The following is a 25,536-nucleotide window of genomic DNA, read 5'->3' as shown; positions in this document are numbered from 1 at the left end:
GTAGATGACCAGAAAGCTTTTTAGTAATGCATTATTTTGAAACTTAGCCTAACCATCATGAGGTCATTCACTATACTGTAGCATCTATTGGTCCTGGTGTGTTAAATACTCACAGTAAATAGGACTTTTTCCCCCTTTTGAAGGAAAATTTCTAATTCTTGTCACTTTTATGTTAGAAGTAGTTAATTTATTCTAATTAATTAGTTTGAAAACATGTTTAAATTTATCAGACTTGTACTACATTACTGTCACATTATGGTGCAAAGCTTAACATGTGTCCTAGGCAGATTCATGGGCTGTAGTCAAAACCTTTGTTCTCTAATTATGGGGTATTGGCAGAACATTTGGATAGACTGGCAATAAAGATATTTTCTCTCTTTTATTTTCAGGCATTTGACTATGAACAAAAGAAGCTATTAGCAACCAAAGGTATGTGCTATGTTAATGATCTATATCTTGATTTTTTTTTCCCCTAGGAGACCCATAAAATTTTTCTTAGTGTTCGTATTGAATTGAGAAATTGGACCTTCACAAAAAGAAACCTAGAATGTTTAGGTTCAAGTTGCACAAATTTTGTTGAGGATGAATGTATTTTGTTGAATAGATTAGCGTTAGATCAACTAAGAAATAACGTAGCATTTTTCAATTTATTGTTACTTTGTATAAGGTATTTTATGAAGATATTTTAAGACACTTCGTGTTAAGAAATAATATTCAGTGATAATTTCTTTACATATATCGAAGAAACTACATTCAATATTTTATTTAAGAAAAAACATTAAAAATACCAAACATTTGTTTTATATGCTGTTTCCCAAAGCCATGTTAAAGAAACCAGTGGTGACGGAAGTCAGAACACCCACAAATACCTGGAGTGGCCTGGGCTTTTCTAAATCCATGCCAGCTGAAACTATAAAGGAGCTGAGAAGGGCCAACCATGTGTCCTATAAACCCACAATGACAACCACTTTTGAGGTTCGTAGAGTCATGCCTTACCCATTTTTCCTGTCTGTTCTCTCAGCAAACAAGAGGTACCATTCTTTGTTTACATAAGGAAAAGTTGTTAATGGTGATTTGTTCTAATTTCTATTCCTGTAGACATATTGCTATCAAATTGATACAATCTAATATATTATGGTCTTTATGTACCTTCTTTCAAAGTTGTCAGTCAGCTGTTAAAGAGATGTAAATTTGGATACATGTGTTTTTGTTACAGGGAGAGTGTCACAAATGATAGAGCAGGGCTGAGATTAAGCAAAGGACAAATGTAATATTCCACAAAAATGTATAGAGAATCCCTTTATTTAAGGGTGTCACTCACTAGCAGACCCTCCATAGGGGGGAAAAGGCAAATACTCAACAAAATCAAGTTTTCAGATAGGAGTTAAAAATTTAGCATGTTCAGATGTGCCAGGAACACAGCAGGAAGTATAAACAAGAGCTCCAAAATTTTATGTTTCCCAGATGTTGGCTGCACTGCTCAGGGTGAGACTGGGAAGCTGGCATCCTTGCCGCATGGGGAAAGGATCCAGCGTTCCATACTCCTCAGCCAGGCTGCATGTGACTTGCTAAGCAAGGCCTTTTCAATCTGACAGTATCAGATTTTGGCTGTAAGCCTTTTGTGAGTTGGTGTGAAATAGAGCATACCTATGCACACTCAGTGCTGGGGAGAGTATACAAACCCAAACATGGGTAAAAATCATGAATTCAAGAATCACAGTGTTTAACCAGAACACTGTAGACTGAAAACAAATACTGGTTAAGGGTTTCATAATTGTTAGTCTAATAACTAGCAATTGTAGATTGACCTTTTCTCCACCAATTTTCCTTGTGATAAATTAGACTGTTGATGAAAGGCAAAAGCAAACATGCAATTTTTCCCATTGTTTTTAAGCATAAAAGAAAATACTAAGAAGAATAGTCTCTTGTGAATTTCAATTGTCAGACTTACAATAGCAACCTGGCAGCCTGTATTTAAAGACTGAAGTCACTGTCAGCAGCTAGAATGTAGGAACCATTATGAAAAATTTTGAGGCTCTAAGAGGCACACTCCTCATTTCTGCTCCGAGAGAAAAGTAAGCTTTCCTTTTGTTGGCAGAGACCTTAAAACTGCTGTGCTCATTCTTCGGTAAACTTTTAGTCAGTGCACCTGTGGTCATCAGTTTCACTCACCCTTGCCTTTGCAGAATGGAGTGGTAGGTGGTTGATCGTGTTTCTGTAGTTTCAGAGATGAAATATTTTACTCTAGAAATGCTAATTCAGTTGTGTTCTCAAAGACCAGCAGTATGACCGGTTGAAATGATGACCATTCTGACAGTGTAGTGGTCAAGGGAAGGGGCTGTGGGGTCTGACAGCCACCACTGATACATGGACAGCTCTGAGGAGTGACTTCTCCCCTCTGAACCTGTTTTCTAATTTGAGTTGTTTTGATGATGACCTGAAAGAAAGCATCCAGTATGTAGCGTGGTGTGTGGTAAGTTCTCGTAATACTGAGCAGCTGCTAGTCTTTTGGCTGGAGAACTGTACCCTGAAGAACACCAAGCCCTGGATGAAAGTTGAGATTATGTATATGAAAGCTTATTGCTGGAAGTATTATTGCACATTCAAACTAGATTTGCTTTTTTATATCCAAAGGAATACCTCAGAGTAGTATATGAACACTGTGCAAGGAACAATTATCGTAAATCACATAACTTATTTCTTTGTGATTTATATGGTGCATTTTCATCCACAAGCTTATGCAAAGCTACAAGCTCCCACTGAGGAAAGAGAGGCCCTGCTCAGCTAAGTGTCTTAGTTGAGGTCATGGCAGTAGATGTCACAGAAAGGACTTGAGTTTATTTTTCAAAATTTCTTTATACTTCTCTTATTAATGGTTTAATCCAAGAGGGTACAGAGTAAAGGTGGTAAGTCAATGATCTAGAACCATGTTGCCATAGCTTAGCATATAGAAGATTCACTTTGGAGGGGCGCCTGGGTGGCACAACGGTTGGGCGTCTGCCTTCGGCTCAGGGCGTGATCCTGGCATTATGGGATCGAGCCCCCCATCAGGCTCCTCCGCTATGAGCCTGCTTCTTCCTCTCCCACTCCCCCTGTGTTCCCTCTCCCGCTGGCTGTCTCTGTCTCTGTTGAATAAATAAATAAAATCTTAAAAAAAAAAAAAAAGATTCACTTTGGAGAGCTTGGCAGAAATGCACATCCTTCCTCCAGGATCTCATACATCAGATAAGGAGCAAGAATCAAGAATCTACATTTTCAGTAAAAGCCTAGTGTGATTCTGATGCAGCCACCCTTCTAGAAACACTGCTCTAAAGGGGTATAACACTAGGAGGATGGTGCCGAAATTATTTCAGAACCTAAAAGACTCTTCTGCTCCAGCCCCTGTCCGAGGATGGATAAACTACTTTCTGGAGACAGGGATGTGCAGAGTCCCAACTCAGTGGCTGAACTCCCGCCTGTGGCTTTTCTTACTTTGGCTATCTTGGGCTAGCCTGTTCCCCCTTCCTGGCTAATGTCTAGCAACCTGTTCAGACTGGAAGGTGGGGGAGAGGGTGTGAGCTGCCAGACTAGGGCATGTGCTTTCACCATGTAACCTGTTTTTATTTACAGCATCTTCAACAGTGCTGATGAAAAGCTATAACCAAGCTTTCTTTGGTTATGGTGTTCTAGATTTTCCTTGTTGTGTAGGACTTGAACTTTTCTTCATGCATCCCAAATCCATTGAAAGGGGATGGAAGGGCCCCTCACAATAGCAAGATCTAATATTATGCAGCAGTTGCTGTCTGCACATGTGTGCCTTTCCCTTAATTCTGCTAGAGCTCAGAGGGCTTAGAAACTGAGCAGTGAGGATTGCTTCTTTGGGTTAGGACGTGGGGACAAGGTGGGATGGAGAAGGACCTGGGGAAAAGTAGAACTTAAAAATTTTTATTAAAGGATGAACCACATCTCTGCTTATAGCACTAATATTTTGAAATTAGAAGGTGGCAAGAAACACTCATTTTTCCTTATTCTTTTCCAAACAAAGCAAAACCAAATGAAATGGACAAGTAGAATGCTGATCTTGAGAGGAAGCATGTTTAGCCAATAGGTTCTGGTGGGCGTGGGCTGCTCATTCGGTGCGCCAGGGATCGAGGCACACAGAATTTCCTGCTCTAGGAAGCTTGCTTGAGGCAAGAAGTTGATGCTTTGAGCTTCTTATTCGGATTTCTGAGAAGCTAGTCTTGAGCAGTTGTTTCCAGTTTTAGGGCAGCTTTGAGCCTGTTCCAAAGAGCTCCTTCAGATAAGAAGCAGGCAGCTCGAGGCACTTTTTGTTTTCTCCAAGACTCAAAAATGTGACCCTATGCACTTGATCAAACACCGAGACACAAAAGGTTGAACAAAAGGCTGCTTTGCCCTGCAGTATCTCCGTGGCATCAGCGGAACTACAGAAGGTCTGGGATTTTCCTTTTCTGTTTGCCACCCATCTCTGCCGCATATTCTCTGCAGCAAATAAAACCATGCATTGGGAATCAAAGATGGTTTTTGATTTCCCCACCACTAAGAGTAATGAGGCCGTCTGATTATTTTAAGTCTTACAAATGCAGGAATGGAGATGAGCTGCACTTTGTGGTACTTTAAATTAGTGAGTAGATAATGAACTAGTAGATATCACAAGATTATGTTTTACTTAATGTTTTTTAGAAATCACCGTGTTTGGCCAGGTCCGATATAGCTGTGTGCATTAAGTCTGCTTAGATCTTAGATGAATGTATTTTTATACTCAAAAAGAGTTTGGATGCAGAATTTTAAATATACGTATAAATACTACAGTAATGATCTTACTGACATTTCTGGTAATTGCCAGTTTTGAGCAGGTTCTTATTTCCCTCTACACTGGATTTATCTTGGTTGAAGTATAATGTTAAAGATGGTTTTAACTGAAAACACCATTTCTTTGGGCTCAGGAGCCTTCCGGCCCTTCCCAAAAGTCAGCAAAGGGCATCCCATAGATACAGGAAAAGGTATCTATAGATTCAGTAATTCCACAAATATTTATTAAGCACCCTTTGTGTTCTGGACACAATTTTAGGGATACAATCCTTGAATACAGGTTCTTGGTTTCATGGAGAGAACTTTCTTTTTGGTGGGTACAGAGATTCAAAACCAATCAACACAAGGAGTCATTAGGTAATAAAAGTCCCTGATAAAGACGAAGCAGAGACTGCTTTAGATTAGGTTGTCATAGCAGGCCTCTATGAGCAGATGACACTTAAACTAAGACCTAGATGACAAGAAAGGGCCAGCCTTGTGAGGATCGAGAGAAACAGTAACAGGCCTTGATCATCCTGGGGTGGTCATCCTGAAGTCAGAACCAGCTGGTAAGTTCATGGAGCGGAAGTTGGGTAAGGGGGTGGAGTGTTGAAGACTGAAAGTTAGAGAAGCAGAGGGTCAGTTAGGGAGCACCTCAGCCCCTGGCAAAGTACTGGAAAAGCATTATAAGACTTTATACAGAAAGTATCAATTGTTCTAATTTGCTTTTAAAAAATCAACCTAGTTGCTTTATGGAAAATGGGTATTGGGCTGGGAGGCAAGAGTAGAATAAAATGTTCATAAGGAGGCTATAGGTGACAGTTGTGGAGATGGAGAGAAGTGGGTAGATTTGGGGTATGTTTAGAAATGACATCAATAGAATTTGTTGATGGATTTGATGTGGTGGGGGAAGGAGGGACAAGCACAACTAAGAAGCTCTGCTCAAGCAACTGGGTGAGATGTAGGAATTCTGGGGGAGGAGTGTGTGTGGGTGTAGCTGCTGGGGATGGGTAATCAACAATTCAATTTCAAGCACTCCAAGTTTAAAATGCCTACAGGACAGTAAAATGGAGTGTCAGATTGGCAATTCCATGATTATTAGTATCAACAGGGAAGTCAACTCTGGAGGTAAAAAGTTGGAAGTCATGGTTGTCATTAAGCTCTGAAAGAGGTTGAGATTACTTAATGAGAAAGCGTAGAGAGAGACGAGAAGGAAGGTTAGGGCCAGGCCCAGGGTAATGTGCATTTGGAGTGGAAAAGGGGAGGAAGAGCCTACAAAGCTACAGGGAGGAGGCTGAATACATGGGGAGTGTGGTTTCACGATGCTTCGAAATAAAAAGTATTAAAAAGGGAAGGTGTGGTTATGCTGCTGCGAGATTGAATTAAATGAGTTTATTGACTAGTGAAAGATGCTCTTAAAATTCCCCAGCAAACATACTACTTCGAAAATCAGAGCACACTGACTTGAATCATGTAGATACAGTACAAAATAAAGTGCCGGTGATTGAATAAATGCCAACTCAGTGCAAACATTGACATCTTTTAAATTTTTATTTTTATTAGGGGAAATTAGAAAAGGTAAATTTTCCCAGGTATTTGTAATTTATTGGAAAGACCCTATCATTGTTTGGATGAGGGTAGTACGGAAGGGATGGCAGCCCTCTTTCCACTCTGACTCACTTAGACTGGGAGCTCTATTCCTGTCGAAGCATTGGGTCTAGCCACACGTCTTCCTGTTTGTCCTCCATAGGTGATCCGAGGCAGAGAATCTCTGCTATACCAGCTGGAAGATTTGTTTTGTGGTCCCCCAAAACAGGGAAGACTGTCCGTATCCATTGCTCCAAACCTTATCGGAGCAGGTCTTTATACTGGGGTCTCTCAGAATTCTGTTGCGCAATCTGATAATGAAGGGGAAAGCGTTCACTGTGTATATTACCAGGTGTCCTTGGTGGCTGGAGGACAGAGGCCATATAGACAGGTACCACAGACTGCTCCTGAGAATCAGCGTGTGCGGGAAACTGCAGTGGTTAACAATAGAAGTAATCGGTGGTGGTCTAATGTGGATTCTTTTCTCCTCAAATCTCAGGAAACCTACCTTATTAAATCTGTCCTCATCTGGCTTTGATTATTTACAGGGCTCATCAATGTCCCTCTCAAGGTCCAACAGTCGTGAACACTTGGGAAGTGGAAGTGAATCTGATAACTGGAGGGACCGAAATGGAATAGGACCCCCGAGTCCTTGTGAATTTGCAGCTTCTGTTGGCAGCCCCAAACGTAAACAAAACAAATCAAGTGAGCTTTGACTTTTCATCATACTTTTAGTTGTAATCAGCCTGGAGTTTGTCTATTTGATTTAGGGTGATGCTCAAATATAAACTGGATCCCCTGCCTTCAAGTATTTGGCATAATCATATGCCACCTCCTCTGTGAAGCCTTCCCTATTTTTCCAGGTGAAGTAGATGGCATAGTTCTCTGCTTCAGAACTTCCTGTCTGTGCTTTCCCTTAGTGCTTGTCATACTTACGCTTTCATACTTGTGGAGCATTTGAGCATCACAAGCTAGGAAACACATTTATTCACTCAGCAAGCACTTACTAAGTGCCTGTGTGTCAAGCATCCTGTTAGGCTGCGCCTTGTTATTTCTTCCCAAATGTCTAGGAATTCTGACACTTACTAGGCACTCAGTAAACATTCGCTGAATGAATGTATGGATGAGTCACGCTCACACAAACATCCAGATGATGAGGAAAAGACAGGGATGTAACGGAGTTGAGCCGAATGTGATCACATTAGCATCTTGGAAAGTAGAAGTTAAGTCAGCCCAGTGGATAGCTACTAAAGGTGAGAGCAAGATCTGATTTGTTAAACTGGCAAGATACAGCCGAATTGGCATAAATAGAAAAAAAGAGTTTAAAGCACAGAGGCTCTTGCTTTGAACAAATGTGGTTGAGACTCAGAATGAGTCCAGTGGTTTTGTCTGTAACAGCACCCACACTTCTGGGCTGTATAAATAAAATAGGTAAGCAGACAAGAATTGACAATAGTAATCACAAGATAGGCCTTTAATGGCCTTTTTTGAAGGTTTTTGATGAATTTGGAATTGTGAAACACACAGCGTGGAGTATTTGAAAAATACTTGAAGAAAGGCAGTCTGAATGAGTGTGGTAGACATGGTCTACCATCAGTTGTTACCGTCGGTCAGGTCGGCCATGTTGCCCAGAGTTTCAGATTTGACAAGGCCAGTCATGGCGGCAGCCAAGTCGAAATAAGAAAACATACTCCAAGTATACTGACAGTAGTAGCCAGAGACTCGTACGGGCAGAGCACCCCACCACTACAGGAGCGTGGAGCTGAGAGGCGGGCTGGTGCTGGAGGCCGTTCTAGGGCTGGAAATGATTTCTGCTCTGTAGCTCAATATAAATTCGTTTTGTGCCTCTCTCTTTCTGTCTCTATCTCCTTTCCTTTCGCTTAACAGTGGATAATTAAAATCGACTGTACAACTTAACTGCATTGAAGTTCAGGATTAGGGTGAAGATAGGGAACTCATTAATAAAAAGGAATGACTAAGGAAACACAGTTGTTTGCCTTTTGTTAGATGTTTTAAGAGCAGAGGGAGTTTAAAACACAATATAGAAACTACAAGTAGTTAAGATAAAAAGAAATATAAAGGAAATTATGTGCCATAATATCACTAAGAATATTTTATTTTAAAACATGTTTTTCTTCCATTTTACTAACGTATTTGCTTAACCCAACAATATGTAAAATACTATCATTTAAACATGTAATCAATATAAAGACATTTTTATGAGATATTTTACATTCTTCTTTGTACTAAGTCTTCAAATCTGGTATGAGCAGATTTTATAATCTTACAGAACATTTTAATTCCCACCGCCTACATTTTAGGCACTCAGTGCCACATGTGTCCAGTGGTTACTGTATTCAGCAGCATGGTTTTAGATAATCTCTCTTGACACCCTTTTCAAAGTCACCAATGTCCAGGTTTTCTTCAGACATCCCGGTTTACACCAGTTGTTCCAGTGTGATTCTCAGTAACTCCCTGTTTTATTCTCAACAGAAGTAAATGTATTGTTTGGACAGTAAATTATATGGTCATGGCCGGTGACCTGTCATGGGACCTGCCAGTGACCTCCATGTTGTCAGCTCCGGTGGTTACTCCCTTGTGCACTTCACACTCTGCTTTGTGTCAACCTCTAACCAGCGCCTCACTGGGTTGATGACTTTGGGTCCTTACCTTTAAGCGTTGGGGGTTCCTCAGGACTTGATCCTGGGTCCTTTTCTCTACACTTTCTCCCCACAAGGGATAAAACATCTATTTTTTTAATATGTATTTTTTAAAAAGTTTTAAGTAGGCTCCATCCCCATTGTCTCATGACCCCAGGATCAAGAGTCACATGCTCCACCAACTGAGCCAGCCAGGTGCCCTAAAACATCTATTTTTAAGAGAAAGAGAAACTTGATCAGGAAACTCTTTCTGCTTGAGATATAGAAAGTATATATACTCTCAAGTGGGAGATGAAAATGGCCAGAGAAAGTGATTAGTGGCACACAATACAGTGCAGAGCAGGATTCTTAGATTTGGAGAATGCATTGGCCAAAGGAGATTCGATGTATCCACCCTCGTCAGTCTGGGAACCCTTCCTCAAGCTGCAGCTTCCCACGTGGATGAGAGCCAGTTGTTGGTCAGGGAGGTAGGGATGGCTACACCACTCTGCTAGGCTCTCCGAAACATCTCTGGAAGAGTGTTTGAGTATTTGGTCAAGTACTTGACATGGCTCGCTAGTCCACCACCCAGCAATGCATGTTATTGGGTCTGAGAACCACAGACAATCTGGAGAAATCTTTGCCCACGAAATCAGCCGCAGAGTCAAGGCAAGTTCAGAGTTGCTGTCTTAGAATTTTCCTCAAGAGACAGATTTGCTTCTGTCATAAGTTAAATCCAGAAACTTCAGCACCATTCTTACACTTCATATTTGCTCTTAATTTTAAAAGTGCTCTGTTTTGTGAACTAACTGCCCAATTATATTTTTGTAAGGAATGAGATTTACATGTTGCAATATCCTACAATTCCTTTGCAGGAAAGTACAAATGTGCATACAGAGGCCCATCCTGCTTTTCCAAAAGGAGCCTGGACTTACAGTAACTTTCCATACCTTTACTCTATCCCAGGGATCTTTCTTCCAATTTCTCATTTAATTCACATCAACTCAATTATAAAGAGCAAATGTTCCAGAATGCTCAGGGAGAATATGATTAATGATTATTAACTACAGAGGCACTGTTGCTGAGTTGCTGCCTCCCAAGTGTAGCTTTTTAATGACAAGAGCCTCCCTGAAAGCAGTAACCAGCATTTCATTAATGAAAAGCCAGTGTTTCAGTGAAGAATTGCTGTATTTCTGCAGCTACTGCTCTGTTCCGCCCAACAATGAGATAAAAAATATTTGAGGGATTAAAATTTTTAATTAAACCATGTTGTCTCTGGGCATTGACACTTGAAGCCTGTCTCTCTCTTGCCTTCCAGCGGAGCACTATCTCAGCAGTAGCAATTACATGGACTGCATTTCTTCGCTGACAGGAAGCAATGGCTGTAACTTGAACAGCTCTTTCAAAGGCTCTGACCTCCCTGAGCTCTTTAGCAAACTGGGCCTGGGCAAATACACAGACGTCTTCCAGCAACAAGAGGTCAGTCACCATTTGTTTATTTTCCCGGGCATCTTCGTTTTGGTTGTATGTATGATGGCGTCTAGAATGAAATCACTCACTGACCTATGGCTGTGCTTTCCCTGAAAGTGAAACTGAAGTCTCATAACTTGTGTTTACTGCTGAGAGAAATGTCATCTCATTTCTTATTTATTTCGTGCAACTAGTAGCAGAAATATAGAAAATTGTGTTTCCAAAACCACACCTTCACCAATTTCAGCTAAAAGACCTAAGCAGTGTCTTGATTCCTAGGAACTTCTGATTGACAGCTCCCTGAGCAGCAGAGTCTGTATTTAAGATAATTTCAGTCTTTAATCTTTGTTATCTTAATTTGTGGCACTTAAAAAACAGCATCTGAAATGAACATCTATGGTTGTTTTTGACCCCATCTTTGTCATGTTACTGAATCTGTTCCCACAGAATAGAATGTGCTTTTTATATATATTAATTTATTCATTAATTTACTGTTTGGCTTTTGCCTGAACTAAGACAGAAATGCGATGTCTTCTAAAACATCACTACGATGGATTTTGGTCAAACCGATCAGCCCTGGCTATTATGCACTGACTTAAAGAGAAGAGACCCCAAACATGATTCTTTCTATAAATGCTGTCATGTCAGGGCACAGCTAGCCCAGAGCAACAGAAAGTTAGAATATTTCAATAAATGTACTTTTCAAATCCAGACGTTAAGTTTCACGCTAGTTTGGCTTAGTTCATGCTAGAGAACATCTGATTAAATCAGTAATTCTCAAGCACGTATTTATCAAAAAGAATCTAAGATTCTTATTATGCAGTTTATATCATAAATTTAATGTATTTTCCATGGTTCAATAACTAATTAAGTTTATTGGTGAACTTTTTTGTTTTTTAACACCAAAAAAACATTGTCATGTGTGTTTTGGATTTCAGGGTATTGATTTCATTTTCTTTTCCCTGAATCTAAATTAGTGTTCATGTAACTGAGGATTTTCTAAGTTGAATAACACTTTCGTCATCAATGCATTAAAAAATTGCATTTATTTAGTTTTGCTGGTTAGACAAGGGTAGCTGATGGAGAAGTTCAAGGGCAGAAGTATTTTAACTTGTCCAGACAAAGAAGGTTTTGAAGTAAAAGATTCGTTGTTATTCAATGATATTCTGGATTTGTTTTTATCTATATGTGTTTACTATTTAAAGAAGCATAGAAATAAATTTATCAAAGGCACTTCTTATTACTCCAAGAAGGAAGAAAACATGATAATATACCGAATATTTATTAACTAGAGCAGGGGTCAGCAAACTGTAGCCTGCAAACCTGCCTGATTTTGTGAATAAAGTTTTACTGAAACGTAGCCACGCTCATTCATTTACATATTGTCTGTGGTTGCTTTCAAGCTAAAATAGCAGAGTTGAATAGTTGCAACAGAGATAATTTGGCCCACTAAGCCTAAAATATTTACTCTTTGGCCTTTAAAAAGAGAGGATCCCTAAAATGGAGAATCTCTATCTAATAGAATTTCTAAAAACATATCTTTAGACACGATAAATTAAAAAGCTTTCTAAGATCTGGATATACCTTCAAAATGAAAACAAAATCTCAAATTAATTTCTGTGTAATTTGAATGAAAAGTATAAATTTGGTTCTGTTTCTTTCATGTAGGCTATTTTCTAATACTCAGATATCACTTTACAAGAATTCCACATGAAGTGACCATGTGGGATTTTGTAAGCAAGTTGAATATTTAGCCGCTTTCACAGATGATATGTCTAAATACATAATTACGAACCAGAGCTGCCAGTTATTTCACCCCTTTGGTGAGGCCATTGCTTTATGTCTCCAATCATATTTAATGCCCACTGGAGCCCTGCAAGGTACAGTACTGTCAACCCTAAATGCCCACAACTAGTAATGGCAGGAGCAGAATAGAAAGCCAGCTCTGTCTGGCTTCAGAGCCCATTACCTTTCTGTTCCTCCACACTGTCTTCAAAGGAAGGGTGGGATTCCTGAGCTACTTCCCTCCACGCTTTTTTGCTGATGCCAGAGAGGGTCATTATATTGTTCCTGGAAATGCCTCTTCTAGGCCACTGTTTGGAGATAATTTGCCAGGCTGAGCCAAGTGAACCATGTGTCTGACGTAGTCTAGGAATTCTTCCCTCATTCTTATGAAGAACGCAGTGGAGGATACCAGTTATGGTATTATTCAGTTTCTTTTTATAGAGCTACAATTAACCAATTCAGAATCCAAAGCTAAGAAATATTTTCTCTCTTCTGGACAGGTATGTATTCTTCCTTTTATCAGTTCCCGAAAACTGTGAAATACGTGATTCCCTTTTTGCTCTGGCTGCCAGAATGCTAAGACCTGAATATTTAATCTCAGTTGCAGTAAATAACTGGCTTAGCCTAAGTCTTACGCTAGAATCGTCACTCTCATTTCACCACCTTTATGACTTAGCCCTTGTCCCCTCAGTTTGTGACATGACCGTTCCTTTTTGGAAGTAAGAAGAGCATAATTAATAAATGGAATATGTGTAATAATGAGTTGAACTTTTAGTGAGCAAGAAAATAAGTACTTAATGTATTGGTTATAGATTACTTTTTCACCCACAGATCGATCTTCAGACATTCCTCACTCTCACAGATCAGGATCTGAAAGAGCTGGGAATTACGACTTTTGGTGCCAGGAGGAAAATGCTGCTTGCAATCTCAGGTGAATATAAATGCTCATACGTATATTTTAAAATCTGAATAACGTCTGCCAGTGGCCCCAGCCAGTGGGGCTGGTTCTGTCCATCAACCACTTGCTTACTATGCTGGCACCTTGTGGTTGTGGTTCTAGAGTGTTTTCCCACTAACAGTGTGACAAATGCTGAGAACATCCCTACTACTCCTTCCATCAAGGCGTTGCCTGAAAACCTGCCTTGACAATGTCATTCTTTAAAACAGATGTCTTCAGAAAGATCTAACCAAAATTGCCCTTTGCAGAACATAAGAATGGGGGAGAAGTTGAATTCTCCTTTTTGTGGTTGTGTTAAGCAATAATCATTGGGCTAGCGAATAATTATTCTGGATTGGCTGCCATGTTTCAACTGCATGTATCCTTGTATGCCAACTGAGATAACTGCACCAGAGAAGAAGAGAATGATCCTTGGTATAGCTGGAATCTGGCAGTATTGTCTTGCTTTTAAATTTTTCCCAAACTCTTAATAGAATTTGTGAGTCACAGGAGGGTGTAGTATCCTGAATGTAGTTACAGAGTAAAGGAAAATAATGTTATCTGTCTCCCAGACCACCATTTTTGTGCATCTGTTACATATTCTATGTATTAGAAAATGCTCTTATGTGTATTTTCTGAGTACCTGCCATTTAAGGGGAATTAAGCTGGATGGCGAGTCAGGAATCTGCAAATACGTAACCATGTACCTCAGAAAGGTGTATAGAGAAATATGAGGAAGATATCAGGGGCAAAAAAATGAGGCTACTTTTTGAAGAAGCTCTGATGAAGTTCATTAATGTCAATGTTATATGTGTGCCAGTTTCTCAAAAAGACAGAGTCACCAAGGGCAGAAGCCAAGTGTCAGGTGTGGTGGGAGATTTTTGCAGGCTATGCCTCTATGAGGCCAGCAGTGGCGTCCAACCAGTGCAAGTCCTTTCCAAACAGCATTCGCTAATCAGATCAGCAAATAAAATGAAAACCTCGGTGATTTTCCATTTTATTTTAGCCCAAGATTGCATCCCCCCCAACTCTGTCAGGAAATCTGTAGATAGACCTAATACCCGAAGCACCTATAAGCAGAGCAGCATTAACATAAGGGTGGAAATTCAGCCGTTGAGCAAGTTGTTAGGCTCCTCTGTGGAAAGAGTTCTGCAGGCATCGGTTTGAGAAGGCTTCCCCCGTCCTGTGTACCCGTGGTTGCATTAATGAAACTCCACAGGGCAGATGCTTTTTCTTGTTCGTTCATAAGATCAGCTTGGTATAGTAGAAAGAGCACTGTATTCACATAAGGGGAGCTGCGCTTTGCGTCTGCCAAGCCGTTAGTCCTTGGGTGAGTTTCCAAACCTCATTTGGTTTTGGTCTCCAAACCATGAAGGTGGGTTGGAATAGATGATTGTGTAAGGTTACCTTCCATTTCTAAGGTCTGTCCTTCCATGCGCTGTGTCCTCAGGTGTAGTGAAAAAAACTGCAGTTTTAACAGTGTATATAATTAGCAGTATACTCTTTTGTTCTTTCTTTTTTTTACTACCTGTGGCAATAGGATAATTTTCAATTTGTTTACTCTGAAGCCCCCCCTAAAGTGCTATTTCTAGATCCAAATTAACTTTATGTATGTTCACATTCTTTTATTAATTTAAAAAAGAAATTAATATAGTACTTGAAATTTGATTAACTCACATAATCACTGAGCCTGTGGTGTTAAGATACACTTGTGGGACAGCACATTTATACCAGAGAAGTTTATGTTCTAGAATTTGATAATTATTCACTAGAGAATCATGGAATGTCAGGGACTGTGTAATAAAAATTAAGTTCTTTCTTTGTGCACCCAAACTTTGTAAAGCTTCCAGCAACAAGCAGAGATCTCTAACTCATTGGTACCTTTATTCTGGAACACATTTGTGATGTATTCCAGATGGGTTTTGGGGAGTAGAGTGGAAACCAGGAGGGGTTTTGAATCTTCTTTAAAATTTTTTTTTCTCCAGTCATCCTCGATGTAGTTCTGTTGAGGCTCCATACTACTTCTGTAGACTCCCTCTCTCAGTGGGGTTCAGAGGTCTTCTTGCTTTTAAAGGAAATTAGAGGCTTTGAATAGATGCCTTATGAATGTTCTGCACAGTGGGAAGTATTTGATTATTTTAAGGATGATTTTGCCTTACTTTGTTGAGTGTATGTGTTTGAACCTGGTAAATTGTTTTCTCTACAAGTAATAAGTTTTCACTGAGAAACCCTTTGTCAAAAAAGCTTCTTTTTCCAATTCAACTCATCTGATAACAAAGACATCCATTTCTGGTCTCAGAACATTCCATTTCCAGGGATAGATGCAGGATAGCTGGGCAGCTTTTACTCACGTTTGTCTTGTGGTTACATAGTTTGGTTAGATAGAGTTTGCTCAAAATTCCTTTCTAAAATTTTATAGATTTTTAATTTTTTGTGATCAGAGTCGTTCTTTCAGTGTAAGGATTTATTCTGTTTTTAATCTTGGGCCAGAAGACATTTCTTTTAATGTCCTAGAAGGAGAGGAGATTTATCTCTAGTAGAGATGGATCAGAGGGGAAAAAAAAGGTCTTTTTTTTTTCCAAACCTGTGATTTTTTTTTGAAAATTCTTTGATTTCTCTCAGAATATTTCAGTGAGTGGTTAACTAAATGTACAGGAACAAGGTAAAAGGAACTTTAGCATCCTGTTGACTGGCTTCCCACCACAGCCTCAGGTAGATCTAACATTTCCCGACCTATTCTTTTAGTTTGTGACTCTGTTCAGACCCGCAACAAGATCCTGAGAGCTGCCAGGATTGTGTGAACCTTGGAATTTCAAAGAAAAAGGTTGGTATTTTCCCGAACTATCTTTTAGGTTTACTTGAAAAAAAATCAAGAGGGAGTTTGCTTTTTACTGTAAAAAACAAGAACAAAAATTAAAGTCTCTTCAGTAGGACTTGATCTTTGATAATCTCTAGAAGATTTATCTCTGTTTCACATTTGGAAATACATACCTTAGAAATTATCTCTTTAGGGAATGGACAAATTCCTTCATGGTCATTTTATTCTCTCAAAAATCTAGTTGATATGACTTTTCAGAATAAAGTTTTCAACGTCTTTTTAAAAAATGTGTTTGTCTTCAGTGGCCCAGTTTCTTCACGTGCTCAATTGTACATGTTATGTGCTCTAGGGGAGACGGGTTTTTCACCTGCTCGTTCCTTTTCCTTCTCTGTAGTATGGGAATGTTCTCCTGATTCATGGGTTATTTTCTCATGAGAAAATGGAGGCCAAAGACAGTCTCCTAACTAGACGGTGATAAAACTTTCCCAGGCCGTGTACTTAGGGGATTCATTTATTCTTAACTCTCCTACAGTTGCCTTTAAATATATTAAATTCTGCCTTGATATCTGAATCTCTGTGTTTTTTAAACAAGATACATGTGTTCAACTTTTAGTAGGAATGTCATTGTTACAGTGTTTCTGCAGGAATTTGAAGGTAGCCATCTATAAGCATGTCTGCATATATCTTGCTTATACAGATACCTTCCTTCTCCAGAGTTTTAAAGCTATGTTTTTCTGTTTAAAAAAATAAATTCGGTATTGTAAAATCTGAAGTACAGCTCTATTATCTGGCATACCTGAAACTACCGATTTTTCAAATTAGTATTCCTGATGCTTCAGTTGGTCTTCTCTACTCGATGGATGGACCACTGGAGCTCAGGGCCCAGGATATGGACCTTTGTATAGGCAGATAGAGTTTCAGCCTGTCACTTAAAAGCTGTGTGGACTTTGTCTATTCTTAAAACTCAATTTTCTTATCTAAAATGGAGAATAGTGGGTGCCTGGGTGGCTCAGGTCATGATCCCAGAGTTCTGGGATTGAGTCCCACATCAGGCTCCCTGCTCAGCAGGGCTTCTCTGCCCCTCCCCTGGCTCGTGCTCTCTCTCAAATAAATAAAATCTTTAAAAAATATATATATAAAAATAAATGGAGAATAGTAAGATCATTTACTCTTTAAGGAGGACTTAAATAGGACAAAACAAGTTGTAAAGTGCTTATCTTATAATAAGCACTACTAAATCTCTGTTATTTTGTTCTCCCGTAAGACCTGTGAACAAAGGGGAGATGTCTCCACTCTTGCATCACCCCCGTGGGGCAGACATTTACATTTTGGAAGGCAGTGGGGTGAACTGGGGAGATAAGTGCACATCTGGCCATATGGCTGTCCTTAGCCACCTGTGACCACCGCACTGCAACTTGCGTCTGTTGTTCTGAGCCCCAGCATTAGTGTAGCCATAGCTTGCAGGGCAACTTCAGAACTGGAAAGGGGATTGTACCTGTGTGATGTTGAAAAAGTTCTGAGTACTGCGCAAATGCATGTGCTGGATCATTGGCTCCACTCCCAAAAAACAAAGGAAAGGGACAGAGGGAAAGAGAGCGAAGAAGGAAGGGAAAGGAAAGACAAGACAATTGAATCACATCAACTATATAATCCCATTATTTGATACTTGGGTTTGCTGGCACTGGAACCCTAATTTCCAGAGTATGACACTTCTCTTTACTGGTATGAGTTCATTAGCACGAATTACATCATTTGGTTTGAGGATTTGTAAATATATGTGGTGGGGGGAGGGGGTTGCGTAGTGATAAACAAGGTGGGCTGCTTCAATTAATTTTCTACCTTTCTTGTCAATAATTTCTAGTTGGTGAAAGGCAAAGGAAACTGTGTTTTTCTCAGTACTCTGGTTTCTTTAAAATTAAAATAAAGCGTCTTAGTTTTTCCCTGAGAACTTGAATTCATCTTTAGTTGTTTTCAGTTATAATAATTTCCTAAACTGTTGCTATTTTTACGAAGTTGATTTTTTTATTCAAAGGAAACTGATACAGCTCTTCATATAACTCTTTCTGACTCAAGGAGCAGAGGCATCATGAGTCAGTGGAGCCATCGGGCTGTGGCTTAACACTTCATCGTGCTCCTCCATTCTCATGTTTCTGTGTGGGGTCGTCATGTCTGACTTCAATAACTTAATGACTGCTGTGTTTGACATGCATGAGTTCAGTAGCTGTAATAATTTTCTGTCATTGGTAATACATCCTCATATGCCTTTCACCAGCTTTGATGGCCCCCCTCCCTTTGCCTCTGCAATGACATTTGGGGTAGTTCAAACTGTTTAATTTGCTTATCAGGAGTATAGAGGGTTTTGAGAATGACCTATCTATCTCCCAAATAGTCTACAAACTGCAATAAAAACGATTTGCTGTCCTTGGTTCTCTCACTAGCAACATGCTCCATTTATATCAGACTTTTTAGCATTTCAGAAATGTCTTGACTGGCAACTAAAACTTTTCCTTTTGCTACCAGATTTGACTTTCCCTCCAAACCCTATGTCACCATTTTCTGAGCTGTCCTTCCATGTCCTGTAGGTAATAGAACTTCTCCACTGAGCTCCTAACCATTCTCTCTCTCTCTCTCTCTCTAGAACTAAATAAAAATCGAAGAAAGCTTTTTGAACCACCAAGTGCACGCACCTCTTTCCTGGAAGGCGGAGCAAGTGGGAGGCTACCCCGTCAGTATCACTCAGACATTGCTAGTGCCAGTGGCCGCTGGTAGCAATACCCTCCAGGCACGCACCTGCCGGCTCTGTCAAGTTGGACATGGGAGATCTGTGAACAGCCTTCACTGCACACCGTCCTCCGTAATCTGGGTGTCTGGTATCAGGACCAAAGCATCTTATTCACACCTGAACTTTTGTGCCAAAAAGGAAGAAAAGAGAGAAGATGATCTTATGTCATCATACAGAATGCCACATTTGGATGACTTTTTTTTTTTTAACAGCAGTCAGACAGAACTTGCAATTTGAGGGTAGGGCTTGATTTCCTGTTTTTATTTACCTAAATAACGTATGCACTGATTTTTTACTTAAAATGAAGGATTAATTGACATCTGGGATGCCAGAAAACTTAGAGGTTCTTTTGTTTGCTTGTTTTGTTTAGGGATTTGGGGATTTTTTAAAAAATAATCAAAATGGAATTTTCTGGTACTGCTTTAAATAATTATTGAGGTCTTTCAGCACTTTACGCTTTCTGATTTCTTGTCCTGTGGAAATTATCTCTCTTTCTGTCGATTTTCATGTCACCTGATGTATTGGTACAAATCAGATTTAGTCATACTCTTCTGACTATCAAATTTTTATTTGAAATGATACTGGATTATTTTGTGCAGAATATTCTGACTTTGGGAAATGTAAGTGACTCCCTTTGGTTCTGGACCAGTTCTGTTCATTTATGTCAACATCCTAGAAATAATTAGCAATGAACCTATTTCACATAACAGGTGCAAAGAAAGACCAGATGGACTTTGCAATATTAACCCTTTGCAGTCATTATATTTAGCTGCTGCCTGTATTGCTAAAATGATTTTAATGGTTGTCTGAAGGCAAAGGGCTAATCTTTAGTATACTGCCACTAAAGGACACTTATTTATATCAAACTTTTATTTTTAGATATTATAAGCATACAGTACATAACTGATTAAATTGATATCTACTAGAGATTTATGGTAGAGAATGGACGGCATTCAATAACTGGAGCCCTAGATTGTCACTTTATTTAAAAAAAGACAAATAGTCATCTGACAAGACAGCGCTGTTGCCATTAAGAGGAGAAATAGATTACTATCCTTATCATGTACACTCTAGCTGTGCTCCGTATAGGTCACAGGACTTTCAAAAACCATATTTGTCTGCTTGAAGTAGACATGTTTGTTGAGAACAGAAAGGTTTTATTTAAGTTTCCAGGGTGACAGTTTATAAAAACAGCCAAGTTTCAAAGGAAGACCAAAAAAACAAAAAAAAACAAAAACCTGTTTTCTAAGTGGCTAGACTCATTGATACTATCTTATACTGTGAAAGTCCAAGAAATCAGGCAACATTGTTTCCTAGGTCTTTTCGGACGTCTTATTATAGATTTATGAAGGGTTTTCAATCCATGAAGAAAATCACTAAGTGCCTCTCTTTCTTCAAGGCAATATTATTTCCAAGTGTATTAATTTGTTGGAAAACTTTCCCATAGGAAATGTTGTGAATTACCTGTACTGTAATGACTTATTTATGTTCAGGATTCAAGACTTTCTACATGGACATAAACCACTGTCACACATTCTCAGCAGAAGGCATTACATCAGCATACATAACAATTGGGGATTTTCATACAAATGTGAGATTAGAAAGATTCGCCATGACTAAGTCTTACCATTAAAAGAGTGGAAGAGAAATTTTGCACACACAAAAAATTTCACTTTAAAAAATAATATTGGTAACCTGGAAGGCATAGATAATGGGCCTGTCGTAAAATGATATCGTTACGACAGCACAAAGGGGATGCCTATTCCTAAACTAAATCTTGCATGCTTAGGCGTGAGAACTAAATTGCTCCTTTTGCAATTACAACAGAATCATCCTGTGCACATGTCACATGTACACATATTGTCACATGGAGCTCCCTGCCTTATGTGGCTGTATGAACACGTCATGCTACACATTCAGCACAGGGTAAGGACTGGGTTGTTTCCTGTTCCACTCTGTGCTGTAATTTCTTTAATAAGACCTTCCCAAATTAGGAAAAAACAACAATCACTTAGACTCTTTCCCCAGCTCTCTACCATGCAGTTGAGGAAGAAGGAATGAATTTGCAGTATTGATACAGGTTTTATGAACAGTGCTTTGATACTATGCCAAAGAGAAAACTGTCCAATTAAACTAAATAGGGTGGCTAAAAATAAATAAAAACACTGGAAATTACTTTTCTCACTTTCTCTTGATGCAATGAAGGGAATATGACACTACAGTATATGGTGTTGTCAGTGTTATATGATGCACAAAATATTTGGATTATTTGAATAAATGTTAGTTTTTAATCAATCTGTGCCTTAATAGTGACCGGTTATCTGTAAATAGAGAACAGATACAGATTGTATTTTTGTGGGGTTTTTTGGTCCTTTTAGTGATTTTTTAAAAAGAGAGATGGAATTAAGCATTGAAAATGGGAATTTTTTCTAAACTAATCAATTGTTATATGAAAAATAAATTTATATAACCCCTTTGTATTGCCCTTGCTAGATGAAATGTCTTTTAAAAAAAAATCTTTATACATAAACCTATGCTTTTGTTTTCTAAGAAAACTTTTATTTTTTTTGCCATTTTCAGCAGAATTCGATGTCTCTGCAGAATTGAGCATGCATTCTCTCTCCTGTTGTTTTGCACTGGCCATCCTCATTTTCATCCAGAAGCTAAGGCACTTTCTTTTAGCCAGTGAGTTCAGGACCAGTAATCAATCATTGTTTCTGTGGCCACCCACAGGTATATACCAAGAGTACGATTACACGTTTTATTCTTGTTCTTTCTTCCTTTTATAAAGAATCAAGTGTATGACCACTTTGACAATCTCATCCATCAGCAGAGGAGCTCTTTACTAAAGTTATGCTGGGCTTCTTGACCCAGGTTCCTGTTTCAGAGCCTGACCATCATGCTAGCACACCGAACACCTGCTGTGCCTTGTGCTGAGATTCCGTCTGAACTCATTTTCATATGGAATTAGTATCCTATTACTAATCCTGAGATTTGTTAAATCTCAAGGAAACCTGAAACTTCCACTTATTATGCTTCCAGAAATACCTCCACTTGAATTACCAATGCCAGTGGTTCTTTAAAAATGTTTCTAGCACAAGAGTTCTTCAGATAACAAATATTACTTATAAACCCAATGTTAAGTTATGCATTCGCTCATTTTTCTGTAAATACATAGGGCTTAGTTAGTACCAGGCCCTGTTCTAGGAACATCAGTGAATGGAACATAAACCCTTGCCCTCACTAAACTTCCATTAGAAATGGAAAACAGTGGAGCTGGTGAGGGACTGGAGGATGGACTGTCCCCACCCTTCAGCATAGGCCTCCATGTGTTTATAGCACTGGAATTCCTGTGCTGTCTAGAAACCCCCATTTTTGACAAAACTGTTGGAAGTTCCCATCTCATAGAAATGGGCCTATGCTCTCAAATGCAGTATTTCTTTCATGTACCTTTTGTTTTCTAGGTTTCATAGGTTTAATCAGATTCTCAAAAGGAATGTGGCCAAAAGGGTTATGACCCACATTTTTATAGTTACACTATATGACCCATAACTTCTTAGATATGACTCCAAGTGACTTTGCAATATTTAGAACTCAGGTTTACCTTGCGAGAACATGAGTTTATTACCACTGCGGACACTCTGAGAATGTAGTATAGAGAGTGATGCTAGATGGTGACATAAGTTGTTCCTGACTTTGCTCCCCCCGCCCCCAAGAACAAGTAACAACTATTCATGGACAGGGCACCACTAAGAAAGTCCTAGAACATGGGGGTGAGGCTGAAGTGCTCCTCATGCCACAAAGACCAAGACAGACTGATTGGAAGAATATCAGAAGTGGCTACACAGTGATGGCATTGCCCCTCCCCCAGCCCAGTGCAGTACCATGCCAAAAGTTCTCCCCTAAGTCTAAAGTTCCTCCACTGGAAAAAGAGGACCCAGGGGTGACATCCAGCCCCCTAAGGGTAGTGGCTTGCTCTGTAGGAGCACCTATTCTGATCTTGCTCCATGGGGATAATGGGAATCTGATTATGATGGAGAAGGGGATGGGCTTCCAACAACCAACACTCAAATCTTAGCAGACCACATTTCTACCTGCAGGCCCAAGCAAGAGTTGACTTTGTAAATCTACAGAACCAAGTAGGTGATGCAATCTGACCAGGTGTATTCACACCATGGCAGGGTACAAACCTACCAGATTTGCATTTTCAAACAGAGTTTTGGCAACCCAGGAGTCAGTCTTCCTGCACCCAGCCAGGAGAGCTGTGTCATCCCCCCCACCCCACATCCTCTGTGGAACATAGTCCCCAGCCCCATATGACAGGCAGGGCTGACAGAACACCTGGAAGTTCCTGTGTAACATGCAAGCTGAGGTGAAAGGGAAGAACTGATTGTCCCCAAAGAAGAGTAGCCCTGTTTGGCCAGGAAACTTGAGGAATGGGTTGGCTTGCATCAATACCACAAACAGAACCTTAGTGGTATTGGAGCTGTTTCTCCTGCTGTGCCCAGGAAAGGGAAACAAATCCATAGCCCCAATTTTTTTTAAGGTTTTATTTATTTATTTGACAGAGCATAAGTAGGCAGAGAGGCAGAGGGAGAAGGAGAAGCAGGCTCCCCACTGAGCAGAGAACCTGGCACAGGGCTCGATCCCAGGACCCTGGGATCATGAGCTGAAAGCAAATGCTTAACTGACTGAACCAGCCAGGCGCCCCAGCCCCAATTATTTTTGAATACAGCCTTCAACCTGCCTGACCAGGGAACCTTATCAGAATTTTTGGGAAGTTGTATATGCCCTCCACCAGCCCTACTTACAGTGGCACTTGAACAGAAAGCATAGCCTGTGGTACTCCCCATCTGTAGACCAAAATCGGTGACCTCACTAACCAGGATATTCGTTGTACACTCTTGCCTGATTCAGGTGCCCAAACAACAAGCCATGCAGACTCTGGTCTGCATGCCCTCCCAGGGAAGGGGAGCTCTTTTCATAGCCCCACCTACTGCTGAGTATAGCACCCAGTTCTCACTATTAGGTAGGCCTGATCAGAAACAAAGGCAACCGTGGAGCCCGTCCCACAGTTTCATTTGGGCAGGGAATGAAGTCAGCAGTCCTAGTCAGCTGTTTTCAGCCAGTGTCACACCACCCCAGCACTGACAGAGCTCAGTTACCTTGCCCCCAGATAGACCCTCATGGCAGGCCCCATTGTCCAAGAATGTTACCCCAGCAGATATGTCCAGAAACCCAAATTTAGCTAACTGGTCTGTACTGTCTCTGCAAAGTGAACCTGTGAAGTCTGAAAGAGGAGACAACTTATATACCAATGCAAGGATCACAAAAATCAGGTAAATATGACACCACCAAATGAAACTGAAAGCTGAAACTAATAACTGAAGGAAATGGAAACATAGGGAAATGGAAATCAATGAACTGTTAGGCAAAGAATTCAGAAAAATCCTCTTAAAGGAGTTTAATGAACTAGAATAACACAGTTAAGCAAAATTAGGAAAATAATACACAAAATAAGATGTTCAACAAAGAAATAGTAACTATAAAAAAACAAATCTAAGAGCTGAAAAGTACAATAACTAAAGAATTCAATAAAGAGATTGAAAGGAAGACTCAACAGAAGAAAACAAAACAAAACAAAACAAAAAAAATAACAAAAAAAAGGGAGACTCGACTATACAGAAGAAATAATCAGAGACCCGGAAGATAGGACATTTGAAATTATCAAGTCAGAGCAGCAAAAAGAATAAAAAACTGTGAAGAAAGCTTACAGGACTTATGGAACATAATAAAAACAATATTAACACAATAACAACAAAAACACATGGGAATTGCAGAAGGTGGAGAAAATGAGAAAGGAACAGAAAGTATATTTAAAGAAATAATAGCTGGAACTTTTCCAAGGAGGAGAGATAATTAGACATCCAGATCCAGGAGGCCCCAAAGACTCCGAGTAGGTCAAACTGAGACATTATAATTACGTGGTTAAAAGTCAAAGACAATTTTAAAAGAAGCAAGAGAAAAAGAAAAAGTTATATACAGGGAAACCCCATAAGATTATTGGCAGATTTCTTAACAGAAATTTAATAGGCCAGATAAGAATGGGAGGACATATTAAATGTTGGGGGCAGGGGGCGGGGGGGAAGCTGTCAACCAAAAATGCTATACTTGCTAAGCCGTCCTTGAGGAGGGATAAAAACTTCCCTGAACAAATAAAAGCTGTGGTAATTCATCACCACTAGTCCTGCTAAAGGGAGGTCTTTGAGTAGAAATAAAAGGATGCTAATTAACATCGTAAAACATAATAAGGCAGTATTATGTATTACAGTGCCAATGATAGGTATACTATCAAAGTTAGATCGTGTACTACAGTAATCGATTCTGTACTATGGTAATGGTGGTGCATAAGTTCCTAAGAACTTTAGTAGTTATAAAACAAAAGTAGTGAAAATCATAACTATAAAAATGTGTTGCACAATATAAAAATATGTAAGTTGTAACATCAATAATGTAAAATGTGAGGAGAGAAGTAAAAGTGTAAAAATAAATAAAAAGTGCTACAGAATTCTATCAAAGTTGTCATTAGTTTAAAAAGGGTGTTAAGCAGAATAGAGAGCCCAGAAATGAACCCTCAGCTCTTTGGGCAACTAATATTTGATAAAGCAGGAAAAAACATCCGGTGGGAAAAAGACAGTCTCTTCAATAAATGGTGCTGGGAAAATTGGAC

The 25,536-nt window shown here is 39.5% G+C and overlaps 1 protein-coding gene across 3 annotated transcripts in view; it reads left to right on the top strand.

Moving 5' to 3' along the window:
• Positions 1-21,101, top strand: part of BICC1 (BicC family RNA binding protein 1) — a 268,534-nt gene extending 247,433 nt beyond the window's left edge. For 2 of the 3 annotated variants that reach the window (XM_040623916.1, XM_008696275.2), the window contains exons 16-21: positions 390-429; positions 821-975; positions 6,924-7,080; positions 10,333-10,493; positions 13,101-13,200; positions 18,663-21,101. In XM_040623916.1, coding sequence (XP_040479850.1) covers positions 390-429; positions 821-975; positions 6,924-7,080; positions 10,333-10,493; positions 13,101-13,200; positions 18,663-18,793 — 744 coding nt within the window. In that variant the 3' untranslated portion in view covers positions 18,794-21,101. Of the gene's footprint in view, positions 1-389; positions 430-820; positions 976-6,923; positions 7,081-10,332; positions 10,494-13,100; positions 13,201-15,951; positions 16,031-18,662 lie in introns of all 3 variants that reach the window. The other variant, XM_040623917.1, reaches the window with a different exon arrangement.
• Positions 21,102-25,536: the final 4,435 nt, after the last annotated feature.

This window comes from Ursus maritimus, unplaced genomic scaffold, assembly GCF_017311325.1.
Source record: "Ursus maritimus isolate PB19 unplaced genomic scaffold, ASM1731132v1 scaffold_7, whole genome shotgun sequence".
Lineage (NCBI taxonomy): Eukaryota > Metazoa > Chordata > Mammalia > Carnivora > Ursidae > Ursus > Ursus maritimus.
The sequence above is the reverse complement of the archived record's forward strand: the minus strand, read 5'-3'. Positions and strand labels throughout refer to the sequence as shown.